Source organism: Pterocles gutturalis, unplaced genomic scaffold (assembly GCF_000699245.1).
Source record: "Pterocles gutturalis isolate BGI_N339 unplaced genomic scaffold, ASM69924v1 scaffold41386, whole genome shotgun sequence".
NCBI lineage: Eukaryota > Metazoa > Chordata > Aves > Pterocliformes > Pteroclidae > Pterocles > Pterocles gutturalis.
In genome coordinates, this window is record NW_010099284.1 from 19,320 (window position 1) to 45,015 (window position 25,696).

Sequence of the window (25,696 nt, forward strand, 5' to 3'; positions counted from 1 at the left end):
TAGCCAGGAATAGCATTTATTTATTTTTAAAGGTACATGGCTGATAAATAGAGGTCTTACCCTTCAGCTGGCATCTGAAGTGAAATTCATTGATCAGAATGGGGCAGCTTTAGTACATACAGCGCTGGAGGCTCTTGTTGCACAGTGCTGAAATTGCCTTTTCTGTGTTGCACTGAGTGATTGTTACATTTTCATTGTTCTTTTTGGGATAGTTCTTTGAGGAACCTTAGAATCCTAGCAGTCAATCTTTAGTTTTCTATTTCTGTTTTCTTTGGGGGGAGGTTAGGTTTTTTGGGGGTGCCAAATTAGGATAGTTGTGAAGGGTTATGTCTTTTGTTGCACAATCCTGCTTGTGTTCTGATCCTTCTCTTCATGTCGTAAAGAGCAAAACGGTGCTGGATGTTCCCCATGCTACAGTTGGGCTATTAAGCAGAACTAATTCTTCACAGAATGGCAGCAACTCCAAAGAAAGGCATCTGTAGGATTAAGCATAGATACTAGAAGGCAATCACTTGGCAAACTGCTGAAGGAAAGCAGTCCTTGCAAGGGAGAAAGTGGTGTGTTCTTTCTCCTGAATGCACGCAGCCACACAAGTAGAACAGCTTTGAAGCTGGTTAATGTGCCTTACTGTGTGCTTTTTCTGTACTATTTCCTACATTTCTGGTCTGCAGAAGAGCAGAGGGGAATTCCTTGATAAGTGCATTAGCATTTATTGTGCACTTCTGTGGCCACACACTGTTGCCTGGATGATAGACTGAGAAGGGAAAACCCCAGCTGGGATGCCTTCAGAAGTGAAAAGACCAAATCTTTAATGCTTGTTTACATGATTCAGTAGGGTATGTCACTTACACCATCAACAGACTGTTGAACATATAGAACCAAATATTTTTAAGCCTCAATCTTTTATTTCCTTTAAAACAGTGCTAGTGGTAACTCCTGAGGTGATATGTATGCCTGGTTTCATTGGGAAGGGTGGTAGTGGTATATTTTTTTGCCACTTATTAAATGGTTGAGGTGTATAAGGCAATAGGTGTGGCGATGTGAATAGCTTAGGCATAGCTGCAAGAGGTGGAAAGTGCTGTTGTTGCAGTATCATTGGCTGCTTTGACCAAGGTAAAATGGAAAGATTTGGTTGTATTATCCTGTACTTCCTTCCTTCACAGATGGGGGATTTTGAAGCATGCCCCTGCACTGCACTTCTCCTGGATCGTCATCTCAGTGTGGCTCGTAAGAGCACCTGGTGGGCTGGAGAACAAACAGTAAAATAAGGTGCTCATGGGTTGGCAGCGTGTCAGTTAGGATCCTCCTGTGATTTTCTCTAGCACATTGGTGCTGCCCAGGGTCACAGTTATGTTAGTACGTCATGAATAGCAAGCTGTGTATCTGTTCCAGCGGTCTGAAGAAGTGAGGAGGAAACAGTACAGTCTATCAGTCACCTTTTCAAATGGAATTTTTCTGTTCCTGCATGCATGTTTCTGCATTTAAGAGAACTTTTTGAAGGGTGATTATCCACTGCTGAGGAGCCAATTTTCTTAAACCATTTTGGTGTTTTTTCTTAACATACAGCAGATATGCTGATTATGAACTCATTCTGTTGCTAAGGTTAACACTTTCCAAAATTTACAGTGAACATATGCTGCCTATTTAGCAAGAGGAAAGAGCATCTTTCATAAAGTACAGTATATCCTGAGATTAGATGATTGCTTTTATCCTTGAAAAACAGATTGGTATCATAGAGACTGCACTTGGATATATCAGACACTTGCTCACAGTAGTTTCCATTCCGTCTGTGGAGAAGACAATATACTTTCCTACTTTCTGAGCATACTGTAAGAAAGAAGGAAGAAGATACTATAGGAAAGAAAGAATAATTGAGGACATTTCCCTAAAAACCTAGTCCAGAACATAGTCTACTTGACTTCCTAGTTTTCAGGAAGAGAAAATACTACATATGAAACTTCAGACCGGTCTTAACTTCAAGAAGCTGGTGGTGAAACTGTGAACTGTGTCTGTGTTCGGGTGTCTGTATGTGTGTGTCTGTGTTCGGGTGTCTGTGTGTGTGTCTGTGTGTGGCCGGAAACACTTGCGCGGAGCCTAGTCCCAACCCAAACGGTGGAGAGCTTAGTGGTCTTCAGTGGACATATTCAGACTTGGTTATTCCTGTACAGAGTATTTTAAAGTGATCATTTGTCAGCCACTGAATTAGGAGCTTTAAACAAAGGAGCAGGGGGACCTGAAAGTGTTAGAGGAAACAAATGAGATTGCAGCTGACATCTCCAGGGGAACTTTTGTTCAGGGGTGCTCAGGCTGTTGACCTCTTTGCTTCTCCATTTCATTGCCTTTAGATTATAGCATTCTTCAGGACCAGAGGAGTAGTGGCTAGTTTGTGACGAGGCAAAAAACACCTTTTTTTTTTTTTTTTTTTTTTTTTTTTTTTGGATGGCAGAGGCAATCCTGGACATTGCTGTGTAAAGATTTTAATGCACAAAGAATCAGTTTTGCACTGTATTTTAGAAGTGTAGTTTTTATATATGAAGTTAATGATTTATTTGCTTTTCTCCTTTCTTATCAGAGATTGGAGAGTAATTTCTAGTGATCTGCTTCTTAGTTTGGAAATCACTGTCTAAAAGTTACACTTCTTAGTTATCTGTCAGCACATTGTCAAGAATATGAGAGAGGAAAGGAAAAATTAAAACATACCATTGTTTCTTCCTTTTTCCATTCCTTTCTCTATTGCACCTCCCTCTGTTTAGTTTTAGTGGAGGTACTAAGTATATGGTAGGCTAGAAGTAAAAGTTGTTGAAAGAAGGTGACCATAAGTTTTGTCAGAGCAGACTGTTTCCCAGGCGTAAGTGACCGGCAGCTCGTTGGAGGCGAAACTGCAGTAAGCTCTGCAAAGGAGCTCACCCTTTAGCTTAGCAATCACGGCCCTGGAGAAGATTTGTCCAGAGCAGAGGTAATGAATTGAGAATAGCAGAAAGAGCAGATGGTCCAGATCCTCACTCATTACCTCATCTGAGGTCTCCTTGGTATTTATCAGTGAAAGCTTTCTGTAATTCCCCCATGTGCAGAGCAGTTTCTGCTCCCTCCAAAACTCCAAATGGGATTTTTGAGAGGGTCTTCCAGATTAATGCCTCAAAGATTTGCTTATGGCTTGCTGGTACTATTCTGTGAATTGAAACATGAGGAGCACACAGTGTGAAGGATCAGTTTTGTCTGTACAGAACATAAAATTTCATAGCCAAATCTGGCTCATTCTGTGTGCTTACATGTCTTTCACACTGCAGAAACAGGGTTTCTTGTTCAGTTTTTGCAATATTTGAACCTTCTCTAAAATATTGTTTGGGTTTATGTTTTTAGTTGAATATATATATATATTTCGCACTCATTTAAAAAAAAAAATCTTTGTAAAGATCAGTAAAACAAACCAGAACAACTCCCTTCCCTTCCAGTCTTCCTTCTTCCCTCCCTCTGATTCCAACAAAGCAATATACGCCAGAGTTCTGGAGTAACACACACATCATCTCGAGAACTGAGGAGGCACAGTATTTTCTTGATGAAGGGTCTCTTATTTGTTCAAGGTAAGGCCCAGACTCAAAGCCTTTTGAAATCAAGGATAAGAGTCCTGCTGGTCAACAGGTGTCAGCAGGTTGGAAAAAATGAAGAAATGAGTGAGCAGTCTTTAACATCTGGCTCTCAAACTCTCTGGATCTGTGAACATAAAGTGCATAGATACCAATAAACTATTCTAGAAGCCCCTAAAATGTCATCCCATTTTGATAAAATCTATTCTTCAGCTTAGGAAAAAAAAAATTATAGGAAAGGAAGGGGAACCCAAGTCGTAGTGCTAAGCCAGCTGCTCCTAAAAATGCAGCTCTGTAACTTCCCACTCAAGGTTTCCCAAAGCACCAGAGTGATAACGATCACTGTAGAATATGATTGTATTCTGTACATGCTGTAATTTCAATTCAACTTCTTTAAAATGTTAAAATGCCTGCTAGGAGATTCTAAATGGCAAAAGGTTAAGGAAAATCTTTGAGATAGACAGATTAATAGGTGTCCCGTATCAATTATTGATAGTGTCAAATCAATGCAGCAGTTGCAGTTTCATTTAACCTCCTTATTATTTAATTGTAATGCTCAAAGGTAATTGCCTGAGGCTGGACTCCTTTTTCAATTCAATTCTGAACTATAATCTTTAAGCTGCTATGGTGTTCATACCAGCACAATCTAAGAATTTATTAATATTGGTAAAGTCATAGAGGAACATTACTTCATCTTTTTGTTGTCATTTTAGGAAGAGAAAATTGGTGTATTAGGTTTATCCTGGAAATATGTCTAACTCAGGAAATATCTGTGAAAATACACAGTGTAATCTGTTTCACAAATAGCATGGTGATAGGCTAAATGTTATCCTGCTTGCTGGTATTTCCAGTATACACAGCAGGCTGTGGGGTTTTTGTTCTGTGTTCCTGAGTAATGTAGAGAGTTTATTAAAAAAGGGAGGATTATTTGCACTTCTTGACTACTTTTCATTTCAGTGTAGACTAAAGGAAACATGACTCGTTACCATACCCAGAATTACATTTTGTCTTGAACTAGTATTTTTAATGGAAAAAGTTTTGATCAATTTAAGCATAAGCCTTTTGCTTAGTGACTAAAGGGAAGATTTTTCATCCTCAGATTTAATTTCGGTAAGCCAAGGTATAAACATCTATTTGAAGGAAGTTTCTTTGCCACTTGGAGTGATTATAGAGGTATTTAAAAAAAAACTATTATTGAGAAAAACCTCCTGATTTTTCTGTGGTATTGGCAGTATAGATTTAGGGCTAAGGGCACAGTTAGATTTTTCTGTAGAATTTTCATCCTGCCAGCACAGTCGTTCTGTAGATATGTGAACTTTTTGTCTTGTGAAAAGACTCTGCTAGCTATTGACCTGCATATTCAGATGTTTCTGGAGAAAGGTATTAATAAAGAATCTGAAAAGTACTGAAATATTTCTGTGTGTAGAAACACTAACTTTGCCACAAAGAAAGGCTTGTTTGGCACCAATGTTACTAGTAAAAACTGTACAGCTGCCTATAAGAGCTTTTAAACTGACAGGATACTGTGGTTTGAGGATTCCTTTTATTTCTGTAACACTACTGTTTGCTTGATTCCGTCTCTCTTGATTTTTTTTCTTTCTTCCTTAAAATACATGTTTTCTGTTACACAATATCTGAATTAGGTAATTTTTTTGTCATTTTTGATGTTCAACCTCTAGGTTTTCCAGGAAAATTATTCTATTTTTCATATTGGGGATCTAAATGCCATACTCACTACTGGCAAACTAGCATCTTTCTGTCGTGTAATCTTAGGTCTATACCCTGTGAGAGTGAGTTGTTAGTAACCAGCTTGATAGAACAAAGGAGAGGCAGAAATTAAAGCTGAAATATGAGACTGGAAAACAGCCAGGAAGGTAAAATGAATACCCTTTAACAGACATGACCGCATTTCCAGACAGTTCAAGTGAGTACTGATTCTAAAGTCATGTCTAACGGTTTAGTGTTAGTACTTCATTAAAATCTGGGGATTAATAGCAGCAATCTCCTTGTTGCACGTTAAAAGGATTTAGTTTAATTTGAGATTAGAGGGTACAAGTTGCCATCCTAGCAAAGCTATTAGCAAGGAATCAGGGAGGTGTTGGGATGGCTTTATAGACTGTGATTTCTCTAACTGTCCCACTTATAGTACATATTTGTATATGTACCTGTATGGAGTTTAAAATTGTCATGAACTGGTTCAATAATACTTTGTAATATGTGTTATCTTGGGAAATGAAATTGTCTGGAAAAGCTTATTTGAAGTGTTAAGAAAGGCAGTTGGAGTTACGGGTCCATACTGCCTTTCCGGACCTGGAGGTGTGATTGGGCTCAGGTTAGTGTAAGGTCATGAAAATCTGTGGCTATTGATGGTGGAGATTCAGCCTGTAAGCAAGACTTCCTTGTGTACTAGAGAAGGATAACGAGCAATATTCTGCTCTTCTCTCCTGCAAGTATGCAAGGGCGTGCAGCATGTGCAGAAGAGGACTGGTCGTTATTCTCCTCCCTTTCGTCCTACAGGTGTTTCTAAGCATGCAAGTGAGAGGACCAGCCATTTTGAGAGCCCTAATTTATGGATTAATGACTTTGAGGAGAGACATAGGATGAGTTTATGGACACTACAATTTTGGGGAGAAGGAGAGGATGATTGGTTGATTGTTCTATTGCTATCAGTTGTTTTTTGTTAGGCTGCCTCAGCTCATTAATGTGCCAATGTGTGATAGCATTTACTGCCAAGGATTAATACAGAGAAAAAAATATAATTTTAAAATTAGTGTAAAAAGTTAAGCACCTGATATAGTGTAATCCAGAATTTTCATTATGAGTTAACATCTTGTCAGCAGCCTGTAAGATTTATTTATTTTATTTATTTATTTTGTGATGCTTCTGATTTTTTGAAAAAAAAGAGAGGCTTATTTTGTTCCAACTGAGTTTAAGTATCACGCTTTTGGCACTGTATATATCTTTGGTAATTAATTAAAAATAAGTGTATTAAACTGAAGTTTTAAGCAATAGTAGTACAAAACTATGCCATTTCAGATTATTTCTTTAAAATGCAAGAATATAGAAAAAGTGTATTTTAGTTAAGCTTATTTTCCCAACCACTGTGTCAGGAATTAAAAATCACAGCTAGCTTTAGGGAAAAAGCCACACTTCCGATTTATCAGAAGAGTTAAATCTCAGGTAAATTACAAGAATGCCATTACCAGTACGTTGTTTGACTTCCAGTCTTTTCACTCTTTTATAACAGTCATAATGAACTGACACTTTTCCTTTCTGCTCGAACGGGTCACGTGTTCTGGATGATGTCACTTCCTCTTACCAACGGAACTCAGTTCCCTCTCAAACTCCATTGTGGAAAATATCTGTGTAGGCATTGAAAGGGTTCAGTATGGTAGTCCTGCTAAGTAATACATGCGTTAATGAAAAGAAACTTGAAAAGGATACTTGTAAAAAAAAAAGGGGGGGGGGGGGGTTGTGGGAGGGAGTGGAACCTGAGGGAGAGAAAAATCCAGCTTCCTTGTTAATGGAGTGAAGACTGTTGTGAACTGAGATATGGCCTCATACATGCAGGGTACTGGAAGGCATCTGTAAGGTCTCCCTGGAGCTGAACAACCCCAACTCTCTCAGCCTGTCCTCATGCAGGAGGTGCTCCAGCCTCTGACCCTCTTTGTGGCCTCCTCTGGACTCGCTCCAGCAGGTCCGTGTTGTGATGGTGGAGGCCCCAGTGCTGGGCACAGCACTGAAATGCGTCAGCGCTTGAATGGCAAGTGTGCAAACCCTTGTCCGGCGATAGCGGCTCCAGGTGAGGTTCAGTGGTGTCTGCCGTGCCTTGGGGGGTCCTTGCTGACTGACACTTGTGTTCTAACAAGGCGTGCTTCTGGTGCTGCCTCTTTCCTAGATATGCTTCTGTTTCTGTATTAGTTTCATTATCTCCACAGATTTTAGGTCGTATTGATGTCCAGTGTACTACACTGCTAAGAGAAGGCAGGGTGGGGGGAGAGTTGGAGGGCTGGAAACCGGAAGAGCCTCTTCGTACCAATCTACTCTGAATTATCGTTTTGCCTGGGGGAAAAAACCCAAAGCACTAATAGATTCTGCATGTTTCTGAAGGGCAAAATGATTTTCTTTGTGAAAGGATCATTACTGTAGCATTTGGTGTGAGGAAAGTGGCAGGAGCAGTGTCAGTGCCCTCAGGGAGGTAGGTGACAGCCCAGGCACCCCTTTTACTAGCAGTTGTGTCACCTCCCTTACTTGCCTGCTCCTTGTTAATACATTTCCCTTTAGCAACCTCACCTGAACTTATCTGGTAGAGCTAAAACCTCTTCCTGTTTTTTCTGTTCTCACTGATCAATGAGAGTCATTGCTCCGTGTCCTCTCTAATATCTCCTCTGTACATTTGGGGGACGGTCACTTTTCAGTTTCCTTTCCCTGGGCTAACCAGGTCAGAGCTCTTTTATATTTCCTTACGGGTCAGGTTCTGTTTTCTCCTGAAATCTCTCATTTTTATGCCTCACATTTTAAAAATGATAATTCTAGGTCAAACAACATGATTAAAATTTTACGGGTGAATGGAGGAAATCACTGTCCTTGTGGCAGCACGTACAGAATGCCCATTCATAGGAATCCCTTTTCCCTTACAGTTATTAAAAACTTTACCTATATTGCTCCATTTGTGTGGCATTCACCTCCGAACTGTATGTACTAAGCAGAACTTGAGCTCCAAAGTATGTTATTTAATTTGTACTACTATCTGCTGGGAAACCCAGCAAAGATCCACCCATTAGATCACTTTACACCAGCTCCAGCTCTGCCTGCTCCAACTGCTTCATCAGAAATGGGGAGAATAGCTGTATGTCTGTAGTCTTGCCGCATGTCTGGATCTGTCAGTACTCATGTGAAGGTTAGTCCCAATCCAGATCCAGACTGTGCTATTTGAGTAGCAAACCATTTGGAAATATATGTCCATATAGCTGAAAGGCATGGTAGAACTCCATTCATCATCTGTTTTAAGCCTTGCTCCTGGGAAATCGGACTAAACTCCAGGAAAATATGTCCAAGTTGGCTTCGGTACTAAAATCTAATACACGTGTATATTTGTTGCATTTTTAAACACTGTTTAAGAGGGAGAGAGCATCACGAAAACCAGATCAGGAAGAGAAAATTCAGTATTAAATTTGTCATGTGGTGTCCTGAACTCCATTTCTTTGGAAAAAGCCATAGCTTTTTTTTTTAATCTATGAGTTTATTTTTCTCAAGTGAAACCTCTTCACCTGAGTATTTAAAAAAAAGGAAAAAAAAAAAATCTTAGTTTCATTTGAAGGGTTTAGGGCTATTTTGTAATCCTCAATAGCGTTAACATGTAAGTTCTACAGATGGCATTATGCACTTTTCTTCTTTCCACCTGAGCAGCTCATCTCTCTGAGTGGCCATTGTGTCTTGAGAAACACTTAAGTGGACAGTATCATGTGCTGGAGAGTTTCCCAATATCTGCTGCTTTCTGGTTAGCTGAAACCCAATTCTGTGCCACTGTTTCTGTTCAGGGAGTAGTTTCAGTTCAGGGGTTTTATCTTCCATTCTTTCGGTTTCTTTATTATACAGTTGCAGTCAAGTCTTGGGCTAGAGTCGGCTGTGTGAAACCAGCAAGCTTTAGCAATAATAAACGTGTAGGTTTTTGGAATTTCTTTTGCCTCTTAAGAAAGCTCATTCAGAAAGTCACTTAATGACACACAGCATGCGAGTAGGAGGTGCAGCATGTAAGGGAAAAAGTCCCCCGGACTTGTGTTTGCATGAGCTTTGGGACTTCATTTCAGGACTGAATGAAGTGTGTGTGTGTGTGTGTTGTTTTTCTTCGTTTCTCATTATTTATCAAATCAAAGTGAGTGAAGGACTGCTGCTGTATTTAAGAAAAAAAAAAAAGGTGTGAGGGATGAGCTCCTTAAGTTTCCTTTTTTTTTACCTTAATCACAAATTTTTTTTGTATGCATGCTGGGTAGCATTCAATCCATGTGCAGGAGACACCAGCAGTAGTTCTCTAACACTTACTCAGCATGTGAAAGCAAGAAATCATTTGGTTTTTGAGCCTGTGGATATTTGCCTTGATGGTAAACAAGGGAACTCAGCAAAACTGAGCTCTGATTTCTCCCTGCATAGATAACTTTATTGGACAGAACTGTGTTTTATGCCATCAAATGTAAACATATTCCTACTCAAAAGTAACTATACAAACACATGTTCCTATCACATAGATTGCAGGTATTTATAAAAGTAAATACAGTTTCTAGCTATTGTTTTCTTCTTCTGTAAGCAGCGTTTGGGATATTGCAAGTTAGAAAGGGTGGAAGCATCAGCTTCTTGGAGTAACATTAATTGTTTTCTTTGTCCTATAAATCTGAGAACAAAATTATTAAATAGATTGGAGGAGAGGGGGGAAAACTCAAATAAAAAGGCACTTACATTTATTGCGTTTTGCAGGGTTGTTTTCAGGAACAACGTATGTCTCTTGAGACTTTGTTTCTTATCCAGTTTATAGAGCTCTGGCCTCTTAACAGCACTGCTTTAATGACCTGTTCTCGGGGTTCTGAGCTGGTATCAGTGCTTGCCGTGAAAACAAGCCTGTTACAAAGAGGTCAGGTTTCACGAGACAGCAATAGACTTGTAAAAACAAATTTTACTGGAACAAATAAAGTCAGAATTAAGAAGAAACCAGAGATTTGCATAAAGAAGCAACGTACAGAAGGAGAAACTATTGAGCTGAATTGATAACCAATGCATAAATTTAGATGAGAGGTGAGTGGGTATTTTTTGTTTCTAAAACCACATTTAGTGACATTAATGAGTTTTTGTGAAGAGATGGTGCAGTTCTGCGTAGTTCTGACTTTTGCTATCTTTAAAGATTAATTTGCTGAGGAAATATGTTGTTCTTGCTCAGGTGGAAAAATGTTCTTTAAATAGCCGCTTCAATTAACAACTTGTATTGGATTTTCTAAATAGTATAGCTGAATCTATTCTTGCTTGCTATCATTATGATGTTTTGTGCTCTGTGAAATACTAATTTTCCTCAGTTTCTTTTGTAGTTCTTGAGAGTCTCACTTCTGTCTTCAGCTATAATGTAGCAGATGCATGGAAATAAAGAATTTTTTTTATATACATAAATTAAAACCAAGTATGGTGTTTCTGTTGTCTCACTCCATGCCTTTAAATAATCCTACCAATATGAGAAAATCTTGAGTGTGATTTTATAGTTCCTATGGAGACGAACCTTTGAAAGGTGTGTAAGAGCTTTGCTTCAATAAGACTGTATAATTACCTTTCTGCTTTATTATAATGGTCCTTCCTTATGCTACTGACTGTGCTACATGATGGCTCTGAAACTTGCCTTATGTTGATTTGTGTTGTTCTTACTATCTATGCCTTCATTGCATTCCTACAGATTTTATTTTGAAAGCTAAGCAGACTTGCCTCGTTTGCTACGTCATACTTTCAGTAAATAAATGAAGAATGCTATTAAGTCTCTTTTTTTCTTCTGATGATTGTTTAGCAATCAAAAGGAAACCTGTTTGAGGAGAGAACTGTTTTAATGTCTCCCCTAACAGGCTTTAAATGGAAGGCTTCTGTTGTGAACATCTTTACGCAAGTTGTGGGGTTTTGTTTGTTTGTTCTTGAACCTGGTACTGCTCAAAAGTGAAGGAAAACAAAAAGTGGAACACAGGGAGCTGGGTTAAATTCTGTCCGTGGTGCAGGTGGGCAGGGAGCCGACTGCAGAGTGTCTTGGGGCTGTGGGGACCTGCTGCCTAAAGCATGGGACAGGTCGTAAAAATGGATACGTCACACATCTCTGCTTGCATCCTGGGAGCCTGAGTCATATCTGAGGTGCCAGGCGTGGTTTCCAATGGCCACGGTGTTTGCATCAGGTGTTTGCAACTGCCTTCAGGTGATTTTGCTGTACAAGGCGGTTCGGTTGTCTTGTCAATCACCATCTTTGGGAGGTCTGTTCACACAGCTGCAACACTTCCACTCTGCTGGTATGGTTAGGAACGCTCAATCCTGCAGCGCTGATGCTACTGCAGGAATTATTGTTGACCTGGGAAGTGAAATAGGTATACTAGTAATAGGAATATTTAATCTCAGTAGTTAGGCCCACGTTAGGAGTTAATTTGTGTGTGGAGGGGAAAGCAGCCAGGTGATGTCACACTTCTTCACACGCCAATCTTCTCTGTTGATGCTGTGCAGTAGTATTAAAATGATGGAGGGGAGGAGCATTGGTGTGCATCAGTGCTGGATGTGTCCTCTATGCAGAAGGGCATTATTGAGAAGACATTAGAGTAAATAGGACAAAAAACCATTTCAATCAGTAAACAAGGAAAATAGAGGAATTCTTTCAACACAAAGCTTGAATGTTAAGAGATGGATAATTTACTAACATGGATTTATCTATTGAAATCATGTTTCTGTATAATTTATACAAGGGTAGAAATTTATTTGAAATCTGTTTTTTAAAAAAAAACAAATCAGTACCATTGAGTTTATGCAGAGATTGTTTCCTCTGCAGTTTCAGGGGGTGGAAATGGGTGTGGAATTATTTGTGTTGTGAGTTATCCAAAAGGAGGTGCCTCTGAAGGGTTGTTCTTTCTGTTAATTATGTTGTAAGTAGCAGTAACTAAGCAATTAATTAGAGGGTTTTGTATTAATTTCCCTTTGGCTTTTATTTTCTGAGCAAAGAAATCCAACCACTGATCGATTTCTTAGGTGTCTGTTAGCTGGAAGGTATTTATTGATCTGCCACTTCAGTTGGCTCAATTTTGTGAAGTCCTTAAGTTGTAAATGCTCAAAATTATATTGATGCTCTGCGCATCAGGCGTCTACTTGGTGACTGCTTGGACTGTTGAGATGAAAGTGTTCTTGCATGACTGAACTTATTTTGAGATTTTTTTTGTTTTTGATTTGTTTTTCTTACCAAACATGAACTTGTACAACAGGATTATTAAAGGACTAAAATATGACTGTCAGGTACTGAATGTTGTTTTGGAAATTTTGGGGCCAGTCCCAAATTAGTTGAAATGACATGAACTTCATTGGTTTAATAATTGATATGCTTTCCAGCTGCATGCCAGTCATTTTGTATGCTTAATTCTATTTGAGAGTGTCATTTTAATTTTCATTGAAACATTTTTTTATTGAATTAGGTTAAAGCAAAGTTATTTTAAGTAAACCTTCAACCAATGCTATCAAGCAAAGTTGACACGGTAATTAGACCCACCTTTCTTTGCATGTAGAAAAGAGAACTATTTGCAGTATTTCCGAGTGTTTTCGCAAGTTGATCTATGATCTGGAGTTTGGTTTAGCCAGGAATTTTTCCTCACTTTAGTCCTTTAAATTCGATGTTCTCTTGTTTTTAGCCATTTCTGCATTTGAAGTCCAGCCACTTTCAACTGAGGTCCAAGAAGGTGGAGTAGCTCGATTTGCCTGTAAAATAACAGCAAATCCTCCCGCCACTGTGACATGGGAAGTGAATCGAACAAGTTTACCTTTAGTCATGGACAGGTATGTAGAGTTACACATTTTAGAATGTCATTTATTTTCTGTGATAATTTTGAGGCTGCTACGAGAAGAAATCTGAATACTTGCAATATTAAAAAGCTTCCATATGTATAGTATGTCAACTATTAAAATTAACAACATAACTATAACTAGCTTTTTAAATAGTTGTTATGAGCGCAGACCAGAATCACCTGCTACTGTCTACACAGTAATCAGTGACCTATGAATTGTTATTGGTGAGGTTTGTATGTAAGTTATCCCCAGGAAAGGAATTGCTGTGGGATACAGAAATAGGTTGAACTAGCGGGGTTGCTTTCACAGAAGAATTGATGCTGAACCTGTTTTTCTTTAGAGGGCCAATAAAGAATTATACGTACAGAAAATTGAGTTAAAACACTTGGTGCTAGGGAAATTCTACCCAGGGGGACTCCCCTTCAGTTGATTAACTTGAAGCATACAGCCTGCTCCCTGCTAGATTCCTTCCCTGTCCAGATTGTATTTGATGAACCTGCTCCCATCCTTCTTGACATGTAACTTTTGTTGAACATGTCTAAGATACCTAGCATGCAAAGGAAGGTAAAAAGAGAAACATGAATATTGAAAGCATAGGTGGGTTTCTGGGCACCATATACCAGTGATGCCAGTATATCGGAAATTGTTGCCAAAAATCAGCCGACCTGAATAGTATGAATATAGTAGCTGGTTGAACAAAGTTGGAATGGTTGCTTTGGAGGGTGAGAAAGATCTGCTTGTTGAAAGTAAATTCCTCTGCTTTCATCATGGTGCTGGGAGAAATCTTGCCTGTAGTTCAGAAGTGTGGGAAGGTGAGTCATGTAGAGAGAATGTTTTTGAGTCTCCAGCCTGCTGTTCCCAAGTCAGTGTAGCAATGGCTGTTGGTAAATCAAGTCGTTAATTCCATGATCGTGTTCACTGAATGCTCATCTACTTTTCTTTCTTTTGTTTCTGTGACAGGATAACTGCTCTACCTACAGGAGTTCTTCAGATCTACGGTGTTGAACAGAAGGATGCTGGGAATTATCGATGTGTTGCCACAACAATAGCCAATAGACGTAAAAGCGCTGAGGCATTGCTGAGTGTTATTCCAGGTACTCACCATGGGGAGATTTTTTTCAGTGGCATTGTATTCTTTTTTACATTATAGCAAAAACACTTAGGTGAGTTGAAGAGCTGTAACTGTCCTGTGAACCACTTGCCCGGATAATAATTTTGCTTGCTTGTATCTTGTCACTAAAATATTGTTCACTGTAAGTTTCCACAATTATCGAAATAAGGCTTTGGTGTAAATTTAATTTTCAGAATCCTTAAAAAAAAGTCATGTTTTATTTAATATTTAATTGAGGTTTTGTTTAATTGTTCTCACTTTCTTTGATTTTTTTTTTTCAAACTTTTTTTTTTTTTCCCCTCCAAAGCCTCAGACTTGAAGCCTTTTCACAAGCCATCTATAATAGCTGGTCCGCAAAATATTACGGCATCTCTTCATCAAACTGTCATTCTGGAGTGTGTAGCCACAGGGAATCCAAAGCCAATCATCTCATGGAGCCGGTTAGGTAGGTCTTAAAATTACAGCGTACAACCTTCAGCCTGTGGAGAGGAAGTGACACTGGAAAGAAGGGTTTCCAGCAATTAGGTTACTGTTCTGAGGCTTCACGTAGTAGGTAATGATTAGTAGGTTAGGGTAGGATAAGTGAAACGCTTTTAGTTGCATACTTCCGAAGTGCTGTTAAGAAGTCCTGAGGTTTCTGAGGTTTTGGACTCCCCACTTCTGCTGTCAGTCCCACGTGGCCCCCAGCCCAGTGGGGGCAAAGTGCCGGCAGCGACCTGCGACTCGGAGTAGGATCGGAGTTGGTGACTTAGGGCGGGATGGAGTGGTTGCATCCTGTGAAACAATCCTGTAAATGTTTCTCCTCCTCTTCTTCTTAGAAGCAATATGTGAATGTGATTTGGACCTTGTGTTAATGGGCCATTTGGACTATGTATATAGTCAAACCCCTGAGAAGAGAGGGAATGCAATAAGAATAACAACATTCCTCAGTGCATCACATTTTTCTGTGAAAACTACCTGTTTTTATTCTGACATGTACCTAAATGTGAAAGTCAGGACTGTACCTGCAAAAGCATGAAAAGCTTTCTTTCATTTTTGTTTCTAAAAGTAGGAGAAATAAACATATATTTCCTGGTTGATTCAGTGGCTTTTATAGACAAACAAGTAAGAAAAAAGTTAACGAACAGTCATAGAGCATTTACTGTGAAAATAGAAGAAAATATATGGTAATCCAATATACTAATTTCATCACCGGTGTAATTCAGACAGAGATGATCCCTGTTTGTAAAGATGATGTAGATGTTGGTAGTGATGGACTGAATCATTGTGCAAGACAGTTGGGCAGAATAATGGGAAAATGGCATTAGCTTTTTAGCTGTGAAGGTGGATTTCAGATATAAACCACTTACCAGGGGTGAGACGTGCCCATCTCAATGGTTAAGTTAACTGGGGTGAAGAGCAAAGCAAATGCAAGCAGCCTTGTAACCACACTTCTTCCACTCTTTCAAATAGACCATAAGTCCATTGACGTCTTCAATACCCGTGTCCTCGGAAATGGGAATCTCATGATCTCTGATGTGAAGGTGCAGCATGCAGGCGTGTATGTCTGCCGAGCCACTATTCCAGGCACACGAAACTTCACAGTAGCAATGGCAACTCTCACGGTGCTGGGTGAGCCTGCTTTGACTTCCACAGTGTGTTTGAACAGCTTGTGTGTCTTGAGCTGTGCTAATACTTGGTTGAATTTTTCTCTCGTAATGCACCAAGGGCTGTAGGGAGACTGCAGAGATGAAGCAGAGCACAGAACTGTGGCTGCCTTCTTCTGCCTGTTGACTTAGATGAGAAGTGTCAGCTACTCAGTGTTTGAGTTATAAACTAGCAGTTCATTTGCACTTGCTTGGAGATACCCAGGTGCAATGTTTGCTCTGGGAAAACAGGCTTTCAACACAGAAAAGAATCCTGTAACAAAGTAGAAACATGTAATGTATGCTTCGTGAGCAGTATGTCATAGGCTGGAGTTTTATTTGTTTGTATTCATAATGCATGCACAAAAATGTGTAGAAATGTTGCTATCTGTGCAGACTGTATATATCTTCAAACAAATGTGCTTTGTTTACATGGAACGTGCTTTCTACATGGGTATATGTGTATTTGAGTGGCCTGAGGAGAGGTTTGCATGTGGAAAATCCATTATTATTCTGACTGTCCTTGCATTTGTGTGGGCTTGATTTTTGTTTTTTTTTTTTTCCTTGTTACTTATCTGTAGCTCCACCCTCATTTGTGGAATGGCCGGAAAGTTTAACAAGGCCTAGAGCTGGCACTGCTCGTTTTGCTTGTCAGGCAGAAGGAAATCCTGCCCCCAAAATTTCCTGGTTAAAAAATGGAAGGAGAATACATTCCAATGGTAGAATAAAAATGTACAACAGGTAAGATGACAACTGCTGGATGAGAGCTGGGCTAGTGATGTGCTACCAAAGGATGAAATTCCAGTAGCTAAATATAGCTAAGCAAGATATAACTCAAGTAAACATGAAATTGGACATGAAATGTAGTTATGGACATTTCCTTGGCAGGAGGAATGCAGATTAGTCAATACCTAAAATCCTCAGCAAAGCTTTTGTGATTGCTGCCTTACCTGGGGGGTAAACTGAAGTGGTTTCACCACAGAGTTGCTCTAGATTTACAGTAGCGTAGCAGAGACCAGAATCTCGCTAGTTATTTGAAGCTCCATTTCACTACTTCGCTATAGTGAACCGTTTATTTTAAAGAGTTGGTTAAGAAATGACAGCCGTGAGGTTGTGCTTTTTGCAGGTGGGGAATAGATTTGCAGGCGTGTTTTCACTGTGCATGGCTTTGCAGGCATAAATGTAAACACGGCAGGTTTCAAGGAATACTTCAAGTTGCTAAATTTCACAGCTGTGTATCTATTTCTAATAGAAAAGTTTGTGGCATGTAAGTCAATTATCCTAAACTCATGAGGCAGAGGCAAACATAACTGTTGCTGCATTATGTAGAGCTAATTTTATTCCACTGTATGAGCTGTTTCCCCCTTTTTCTTCCTTTTTGATTCAGTAAATTGGTCATTAACCAGATCATTCCTGAAGACGATGCCATTTATCAGTGCATGGCTGAGAATAGCCAAGGCTCTATTCTCTCCAGGGCCAGGCTTACAGTAGTTATGTCAGAAGACAGACCCAGTGCACCGTACAATGTCCATGCTGAAACGATGTCAAGCTCAGCGATCCTGCTAGCGTGGGAGAGGCCACTGTATAATTCAGACAAAGTGATTGCATACTCCGTGCATTACATGAAAGCAGAAGGTAAGCAGTTTGACTGAAATGCTATTTAACTACTTGTATGTAGTAAGAAGTCCTTGCACAGACTGTCAAATGTGCGTGGTTCGTAACATCATCAGAGTGTACTGGCGTACAAATGCATATTGTAATCCACAGGCATGCTCGGGGAAAAAGGCTTTTGCCACATCATCTCATTTGTGGGACTGAGTGTTCTTCCAACTCGCTCTTGTCCGATTGCTCCAGTGAGCAGATTTTGAAGTTAGGAATGGGCTTTAAAACCTGGGGCCCCTGTACTACTATCTGGGTTTCCCTCTGGCCTCGGCAGGAGCTTCTGCCTGCTCTCTTCTGGGTGTGTGGTTGGCAGGGGAGTTCAGAGCATACAACAGAATCCTGGAGGCTTACAGAGTTGAACTTTTCACCAGAGACAGCTTTTTTTGTCTAGTTCCCCAAATTCTAGTGACTTTACTGGATTTCATATATTTTGGAGTAGAATAATTGATGCTTTATTGGCTTAACTGTTCTTTCTCAGGAAAAATATTGTCTGAATGGTAAAATCTGCTCTGCTTTCACTCCTTGGTCTCCTACAATAAGAAAAGTATACTCAAACTCTAAATATGCTGAAATAGCCATGAATAGTTTATCCTAGTCTCTGAAATGATATGTAAATTCATATATAAAAGGGAATAGATAGAAAAAAATTAGTAACTAAGCATTTTAAAATCCCTTAGTATTATGGAATTGCTTTAAGTTAAGGTAAGCTTTAAGGTGATAGGAAACAGCCATTTTTCATAAGCAGGAAAAGTGATTGCCAAAGGACTTGAAAAACTGTTAGGTGTATGGCTTAAACTAGGCTGGAATGCAGCTCTGTTTTCTGGGAGTGATGTCTTTTTCCATTTCTATTCAGTAAGTGGTTTATTCAAGGACAGGACTGCAGATGCTCAGCGCTGTGTGCAATACCAGTCTGCCATCTGCTCAGCAGAGGACAGGAAGGACAGCTTAATTGCTCTAATGCTGTTGCAGGAGTAGCTGCCTTTGCTTTTGCAAGTGGGATATTTCAGGATGCAAGAGAATTTAGTCTGAAGGAAGGAAGGAAAGAGTTTTAAAAGATAAAGAGGACAAGAGGTGCGGGAAATTACCCCCTACACTTTCAGTCACTGAGGTATTGTGCTCACAACCCCCTCTTAAAGCTAATATGAATAAAGTCACACTAGATAAGTTATCTGGGTAATTTATGTCCAGTGCCAGTGTAGAGAGCAGAGACCGGGTAACTTCAAAGAAAACTGGAAAACTGTCCTTAGGGAAGTGTGTATTTGTGCAGGAAGCACTCTTTCACAGTAGTGAAAGGAGGTATCTTCTAAAACGTGTTTTCTGGAAAATAGTTTTGCAGTCCTGCTTCATTTGCTTGCTTATCCAAAGGTTTTATCTTGTGAAATGAGACTGTAGCTTGTCTTGGTTTAAAAACCAAACCAAACACCAAACAAAAGCAACCACCAAAAAAAACCCCTCTGATTTATTCAAACTTGTTTTCTCAAATACCAATTTTTTCATCTTTCCAGACTGTCTTGTGATATTTACTTTAATTAATATAATGCTGTTGTGCATCCTTTCACATTAGTAAAGAAATCCACACAGGGAGAGTGGGGAGTATTAAGTATTAAGAGGAGTCATTACAGTGGTGGGAATGCAAATGTAGGTGATGTGCATGCATTTTTCTTTAGTAACATGACTGGATAGTACCAGAATGTGTGCATCAGGACATAAAACTTTTGTCTTGTTTTGTAGAGAAGATGATGAGCTTAAAAAGGCTCAAAAGTGGACTGTACTCTAAAAATAATTGCATTCTGCCTGACAGTGTGTAAACCTTTCTGAGGATGTTGCCCAATATCAAAGGCATTATTAAAAACCTAAAAGCCTTTGAGAGAAAGTATCACATCAGCCATCTCTGTAATGTAAATTAAGAAGCAACTATATTTAAAGAAATGCAAATTAAATGTTAAGGAAAATCTTCTGATGACATTCACACCATACCAGGCCGTAGAGGAGCTGACATAACTGTTGACATTGTCAACACCTTATTTACTCTGTAAGAATTCTGGATAATGGTGTATTCATATAAACAGTTTGTATGAATGTTTTGCTTTCAGTATTCCTTTCAGCCTGTCTTTCCCCAGTCTGCCCTCACACCTTGTTTCAGATCCTAATGAAGGTTAAAAATGATCTCAGATGTATTTGACTTGACTATATCTTACTTGCTTAAAGATTTTCATGTGTAAGTTTTTACTTAATGCATTTATGTTCATGTATCGCTGTCTTGTGTTAGTTAGGAACCACATTTGTCAGTGTGAGTAAAGAGCATTTTATGTCAAAAGACAAGCAGTGCTTGCCAAGGCTTCTCGGTTGTACTGATGCTTATGATTCCACAAACTTTGAACAGAAAGGAAAACTGGATAATACACTAATCATTTGCAGTTTTGTAGAGTTTTTTCTGTAGACTTCACAAATGTGGTAGGTGCTTTGAATACAAAAGATACCATCACTCCTTGTTTAATTTAACAACTTGAGTATTCTGATGTTTCACTGTAAAAACAGCTTCAGGTCCTCTTTCCTATTTACAAAAAAAAAAAAGTTAGTGTTTTAATCAAGTTAGTTGAAGAAACTAACAGGTGTTTTTTGGGTTTTTTTGTTTTGTTTCTTTAAGCAGAATATTTTACATTCAAGTCGGGGTCATAGTAGCAAGAAGAATAAGAGTCTGATGAGCGTGCATGTTGGAGTGTGTTAATTCCTTGTTAGTGATTTAGAAAAGACACAAAGGGAACACTGATTGTGGTGGAAGGCAAGCCTTGTTCTCTATTATGGCTGTTTCATTAGGGCCTCTGCATGAGGCCTGGCAATCCATTCAATGAGAGAACAAGTCCTTTTAATTTGAGCTCAAGGATCTTGTTTAGCAGGTCAGAAATCGTGCCTTGCAATTCCTAATTAACAAGCCATTAACTAGTCTGTTGTGAGATGCTCCTAATCTTGTCTAATTAAAATGCTATCAAGTTAATTCATAAATGTGGGAAAACTTAATGGTGGAATTTGCCTTTGGTTTTGTTTATAAATTCAGTTGTGAAGAGGAGGAGCTGGCTCTTAGAGAGTTTTGATTAAGTTGACATGCACTTGGTGTGAATTGTTCGTTAACACAGCAGCTTTGACCACACTTATTCTGCTTTATAGCCTTCCTCTATAGTAATAAAGCCCAACAAAGAAACGGACTGCTGCATGCATTGCTATGCATATTTTAATGTGAATTGCTGAGAATTTTTTTCTTTTCTTTCTTTTTTTTTTTTTTTTTTAACAACTCACTAAGGAGACAAACATTTTTGAAGCTCATTCTCCTCTGTTCTTATTGGCCTTTCTCCAAATTAAAGAAAAAAAGTGTCAATCAAATGTACTACAATTCACAGGGCTAAAATGAGATCTTTTTGCTGAATAAATTCTTTCTGTTTGTTTCTTTTTTTTTGGGGGGGGGGGGGGGGTTTGTTTTGTTTTTGATGGAGTGGAGCCCTCGCATTCCTTGCAGTCTGCTATAGAAAGACTGTAAATAGGTTTTGAAAAAAACCTCCCTGACTCTAAACAAATAGATTTAGAAGTTTGGTATGAATGATAAGGCTATTAGAGCTTGTCTGTTGTGTTACTGTACATTGGGCACAGTTTGTTGTGACTAATTCTAAATAGGGTTTAGAATTGCATTCAGCATCCCTTATTCAGGAAAATCCTGAAACACCATCATCTGCGCCGCAGCAAGACACAGTTACTCCTGTGTATAAAAGAACTTTTACTCAGTAGTGTTGAAAAAATAGAGGTAGGCTGGGGAAGAACATGAAATAACTTTAAGATTGTAAAGCTGACATACTGTCGTGTTTAGGGCTTGTCAGGAATTTTTGTTTGTCTAACCCTTGTTTCATGCCAGGTTTGAATAATGAAGAGTACCAAGTGGTCATTGGAAATGATACAACCCATTACATTATTGACGACTTGGAGCCAGCCAGCAACTACACCTTCTATATTGTCGCTTATATGCCTCTGGGAGCCAGTCAGATGTCAGATCATGTGACTCAGCACACCCTTGAAGATGGTAAGGCAAATAACACTGGTTTTGGTGAACATTTTTATTTTCATTGAAGAAGTGTGCAATCTAGTGCTAACAGCTCTTAAGGATTCCCAAGTTTCCATTGACATCAGTGAGACTTGTGGATACACACAATGTGAGACTGAGCCAGCTAATGAAAGAATGAGAATAAAATAACATTCTGACAGGGCAACTTTGTATATTGCATGGTGTCTTTTCCTGGGTTGAAAGACATTTCATTAAATCATGTAAATAACTATTCTAGATTTTCAAGAACTCCCTGTGTTGAGAAATTGATGATAGCCTGGGATTTAGTCTCTATGACTCTCTCTTGGACATCTGAAACATGAATCAAACTGCACACCCACTGCATTTTTTTTTTCCAAATTTTGAAGGAAAATTTGGAATAAAAATTTGCTATACCAAAAAAAAAAATTTTTTTTTCTTCACATGTGCTTGTTAGTAGAATCAGAATTTCATAAAAGACCCTACAAAGTTATTTCTCTGCAGTGTTTTAACTAATCTGAACATCATGACAACAATAAATAGTTCATTAGAACGGATTAATAAATTCTGACAAGGTTAAGCTTTGGCGGTGTGGAACACTGCCACTCCCAGTTGTCTGCCTGTCTCTTTGCCGGTAGTTACTACCCTCATTGCATGGTTGGCAGAAGAAAACATGCACTGAGTCTTCAACAGTGCAGGTTGTTGTCTAGACTCTGGGTTTAAGCTGCTGCATCTAACCTTGACTGTCAGTTTGGTGCTGATTGCCTTTGATTACTGCTGGCAGCAATAAGAGAAGAAAATGTTGAGGTTCTTGCAGAAAGGAGCTTGCGAAGGCTATACTGCATGCAGAAGGTGAGAAGTATGAGCAGTGTCAAGTTATCCCTAAAATAAACAAATCTACAAAATTTGTCGAATTATTTATTCTTATGTTACTGGCACCTCATCGTAGGCTAAGGTGTCAGATGAGAATTTTCCATCTCTCTTTTCCCTGAGCTCAAAAGCTTTATTTTTTCCTTTTTAGTTCCCTTGAGAGCCCCTGAAATCAGTTTGACAAGCAGGAGTCCTACAGATATTCTCATCTCTTGGCTGCCAATTCCTGCAAAATACAGGAGAGGTCAGGTGGTCCTGTACCGTCTGTCTTTCCGTCTCAGCACAGAGACCAAAATCCAAGTCTTGGAGCTTCCAGGGACTTCAGATGAGTATCTCCTGGAGGGCCTGAGGCCTGACAGTGTCTACTTGGTTCGTATCACTGCTGCCACAAGGATTGGCTGGGGAGAGGCATCTTTGTGGACTTCCCACCGGACTCCCAAGGCTACAAGCGTGAAAGGTAATTCTTAACTTGACCAGCAGCCTGGAGATGGGGTCAATTGCAGGCTTCATCTGAAGGCTACAAATTTTTCTGACAGGTAGTGCAAGGATGGGAAATAGGTTTTCTCCTTACGTGTTCTTGTTCTGGTGATCTAGAAAGTAGTGTTCTAACCATGATTCTGTGCATAAGCTGCAGAAACTCCTGATTCCTTTAATACATTCAGTGCAGTTAATACATAGTTTCAGGATCAAAAGTTGAAGAGGAACTAATCTGTCTTATGAAAGGCCTTATATGTGACAGGAGAAGGACAAGCTGATCTATTCTTTTGGTGTCAGTCTTTGATTGTTTCCACATGTTGATGTTCACATCTTTGACATTGAGGCAGGAAACTAACTCATGCTTGTGAGCTGCTCAAATGTTTTAGCTTGTAGACTCTCTTCCAATTATAACACAGTTTTACTCTGTTCTATATAATTTGATTTCAAAAATGCAACAACCCCAAGCCCTACTGTTGTTCAGTGTAAAAAGCCTTTCTGCAGATGGCGACATTACGCATGAGCAGAGTATACAGGTACTTAAAGGGTCTAAGTCCGTGCACGTATGTCTGTATTACAAAAAAAAATGCACATATGTTTTGAATATGCAAACTGACTTGATATTTCTATCTAATTTAAGTTGTTATAATTGAGTTTTGGATTACATTATTTAATAATGTCATGCAGAAGAGCATTCAACTTTGCATGAATGGCTTGACAAAGATGTAGATTTGAATTTGTAACTTGATTTCTTAGCTGTAGTCCACATCCGCCCACTTTGGATTTCACTGAGTTTTGACTGCTCTGTTGAATTTAGCATTTGGTGAAGTGTTAATCACATTTACTCTGGCTCACTTTAACACAGGAGGTAGTTTTATAACTGTCTTTGGAGTGTTTTTGTTTTTCTTTGAAAATAACTACCTTTTAAATTTGATTTATTTATTTATTAAGATGCAGAATTAGAAAATATTTCTATTTTGATTTATCCTAAATTAAGTTGTTAGATTAGCTTATAGAGAGTCAGACATATAGTAAAAGAATAATTATGTGAGTACACAGGTGAGCTAGAATCAAAGTCTTGAGTGAACTTTGGGCTGATGAGCACACAGATTTTTGCATGAAAATTAGTTGTTTCTAGAACATAAGAATATTATATATGTTTCTCTAAAACCAGCACCAAAGTCTCCTGAGCTGCGTTTGGAGCCAATGAACTGTACAACCATTACAGTACAGTGGCAGCAGGACTCTGAGGACACTGCAGCTATTCAAGGGTACAAGCTGTACTACAAAGAAGAAGGCCAACAGGAGAATGGACCAATTCTGTTGGATGCCAGTGATCTCGAGTATACTGTCAGTGGTTTAGGTGAGTATATAAAATATTTCTTAACTGTTCTGGAAGACAGTGAAGTCAAAGGACATCATAGAGAGCTTAAGTCATTAGACCTGTAAGGCAACAACTTGAGGCTTGGCCATCTATTTTCCCAGCAGTAAGCTTTGCAAGCTTAAGTTATGCTGCTGATGGAGTAATCCTCTCCCAAAATAAATCTTGTGTAAGTTGGAAGTAAGACACCCAACTACTTGTCACAAAATACAGAACTCATACTTAGTAAATACTGCTAGTAAATGACATGTCTTTTTAATATTCGGTTTAATACTCTGTTCTTTCAGCTTTTGTGTATTTATGCCTGATCTAGTAACAGTGAAAGATTAATACAAAATGTCAGATTTTGCTCTGATATTTCTAGTCTGTTTCTTTGTTACTTGTAGCCTTTGTCACAGCTATACTGCACAACAAGCACTGCTTGCTTACCATAGTAGAAAGTAGACCTTGTGCATGTTCTTATCCTGTTAGTATTTTTAAGGAGTACTGATAAATATTTGCAGGACTGGATACAAAGATCAGGGCACAGAGACTCCAGTGGGACTCGGGAAGCTTCCCACTGATCATCTGAATCAGATTTCTCCTGTAGCTCTGGCGCTGTGTATTAGTCCAGATGTCTTGGTATCATCCCTTCTAGGTGCTTCTGTTTCCATATATAGCCTGAGAATTTCTTTCATAAGAAGATGTGATCTGTAATGCAGCAAACATAACATAAGATTTACACTTAGTGTTTGAAGTGTGTTGAGATAGTTTACTTAGGGCTAGTGTGGAGAATGAATCTTGAGTAAATTATCAAAATTGACCTGCAGTCTTAAGTAGGTCAAATGGCCTCTTGACCATGCTCAGATATTCTCATCTGCTACATACAGTAAGATACTATTTTAGGGGAGATTCGAGGAGAGCATTCTGGTCTGTTAACTGGACAACTGACCATCTGTGACCATTTTAAGCCAGAGCATCTGGCAGCAGCTGACTGGTTAACAGAGCTGTGAGACAAAAGAGCAGTGGGTTGAAAGGGTGTGGTGTCTGTGTGTCCTAGGACATAAATGCTTTTTGTCTTCTCATTATGCAGTTACAAAGCAGTAATTTCAGATGCATGCAAACTTATTAACTCTGTGATCTACATCATATGGATTTTCTCAGTACACTAATCCTCCTCAGGTTAAAATATTGTTTTACAGAATTATCTTAGAATGTATATTACCTGGGTGTTTTCATTGGTTTTTATTTCCAGTAAGCATGTAGACAGAGGAGAAAACAAAAGCAAAGTGAGTCTGGAAAATGACAACTTTCACATGGTCACATTGTTAACTGAATTACAAGTGTGGGCATGGAATAATTAATGTGCTTGAGTTAACTATTCAGTCATGGTGC

At 39.0% G+C, this 25,696-nt stretch overlaps 1 protein-coding gene across 1 annotated transcript in view; it reads left to right on the plus strand.

Annotated features, from left to right (window-relative positions):
• LOC104463506 (protogenin) overlaps positions 1-24,304 on the plus strand; it is a gene marked incomplete at both ends in the record, with an annotated part of 43,523 nt that extends 19,219 nt beyond the window's left edge. Inside the window, 9 exons of the mRNA XM_010075880.1 lie at positions 12,980-13,124; positions 14,094-14,227; positions 14,552-14,689; positions 15,697-15,855; positions 16,451-16,610; positions 17,257-17,504; positions 21,433-21,597; positions 22,619-22,924; positions 24,116-24,304. Of these exons, the coding sequence (XP_010074182.1) occupies positions 12,980-13,124; positions 14,094-14,227; positions 14,552-14,689; positions 15,697-15,855; positions 16,451-16,610; positions 17,257-17,504; positions 21,433-21,597; positions 22,619-22,924; positions 24,116-24,304 (1,644 nt within the window). The remainder of the gene's footprint in view (positions 1-12,979; positions 13,125-14,093; positions 14,228-14,551; positions 14,690-15,696; positions 15,856-16,450; positions 16,611-17,256; positions 17,505-21,432; positions 21,598-22,618; positions 22,925-24,115) is intronic.
• Between the last annotated feature and the right edge of the window lie 1,392 nt (positions 24,305-25,696).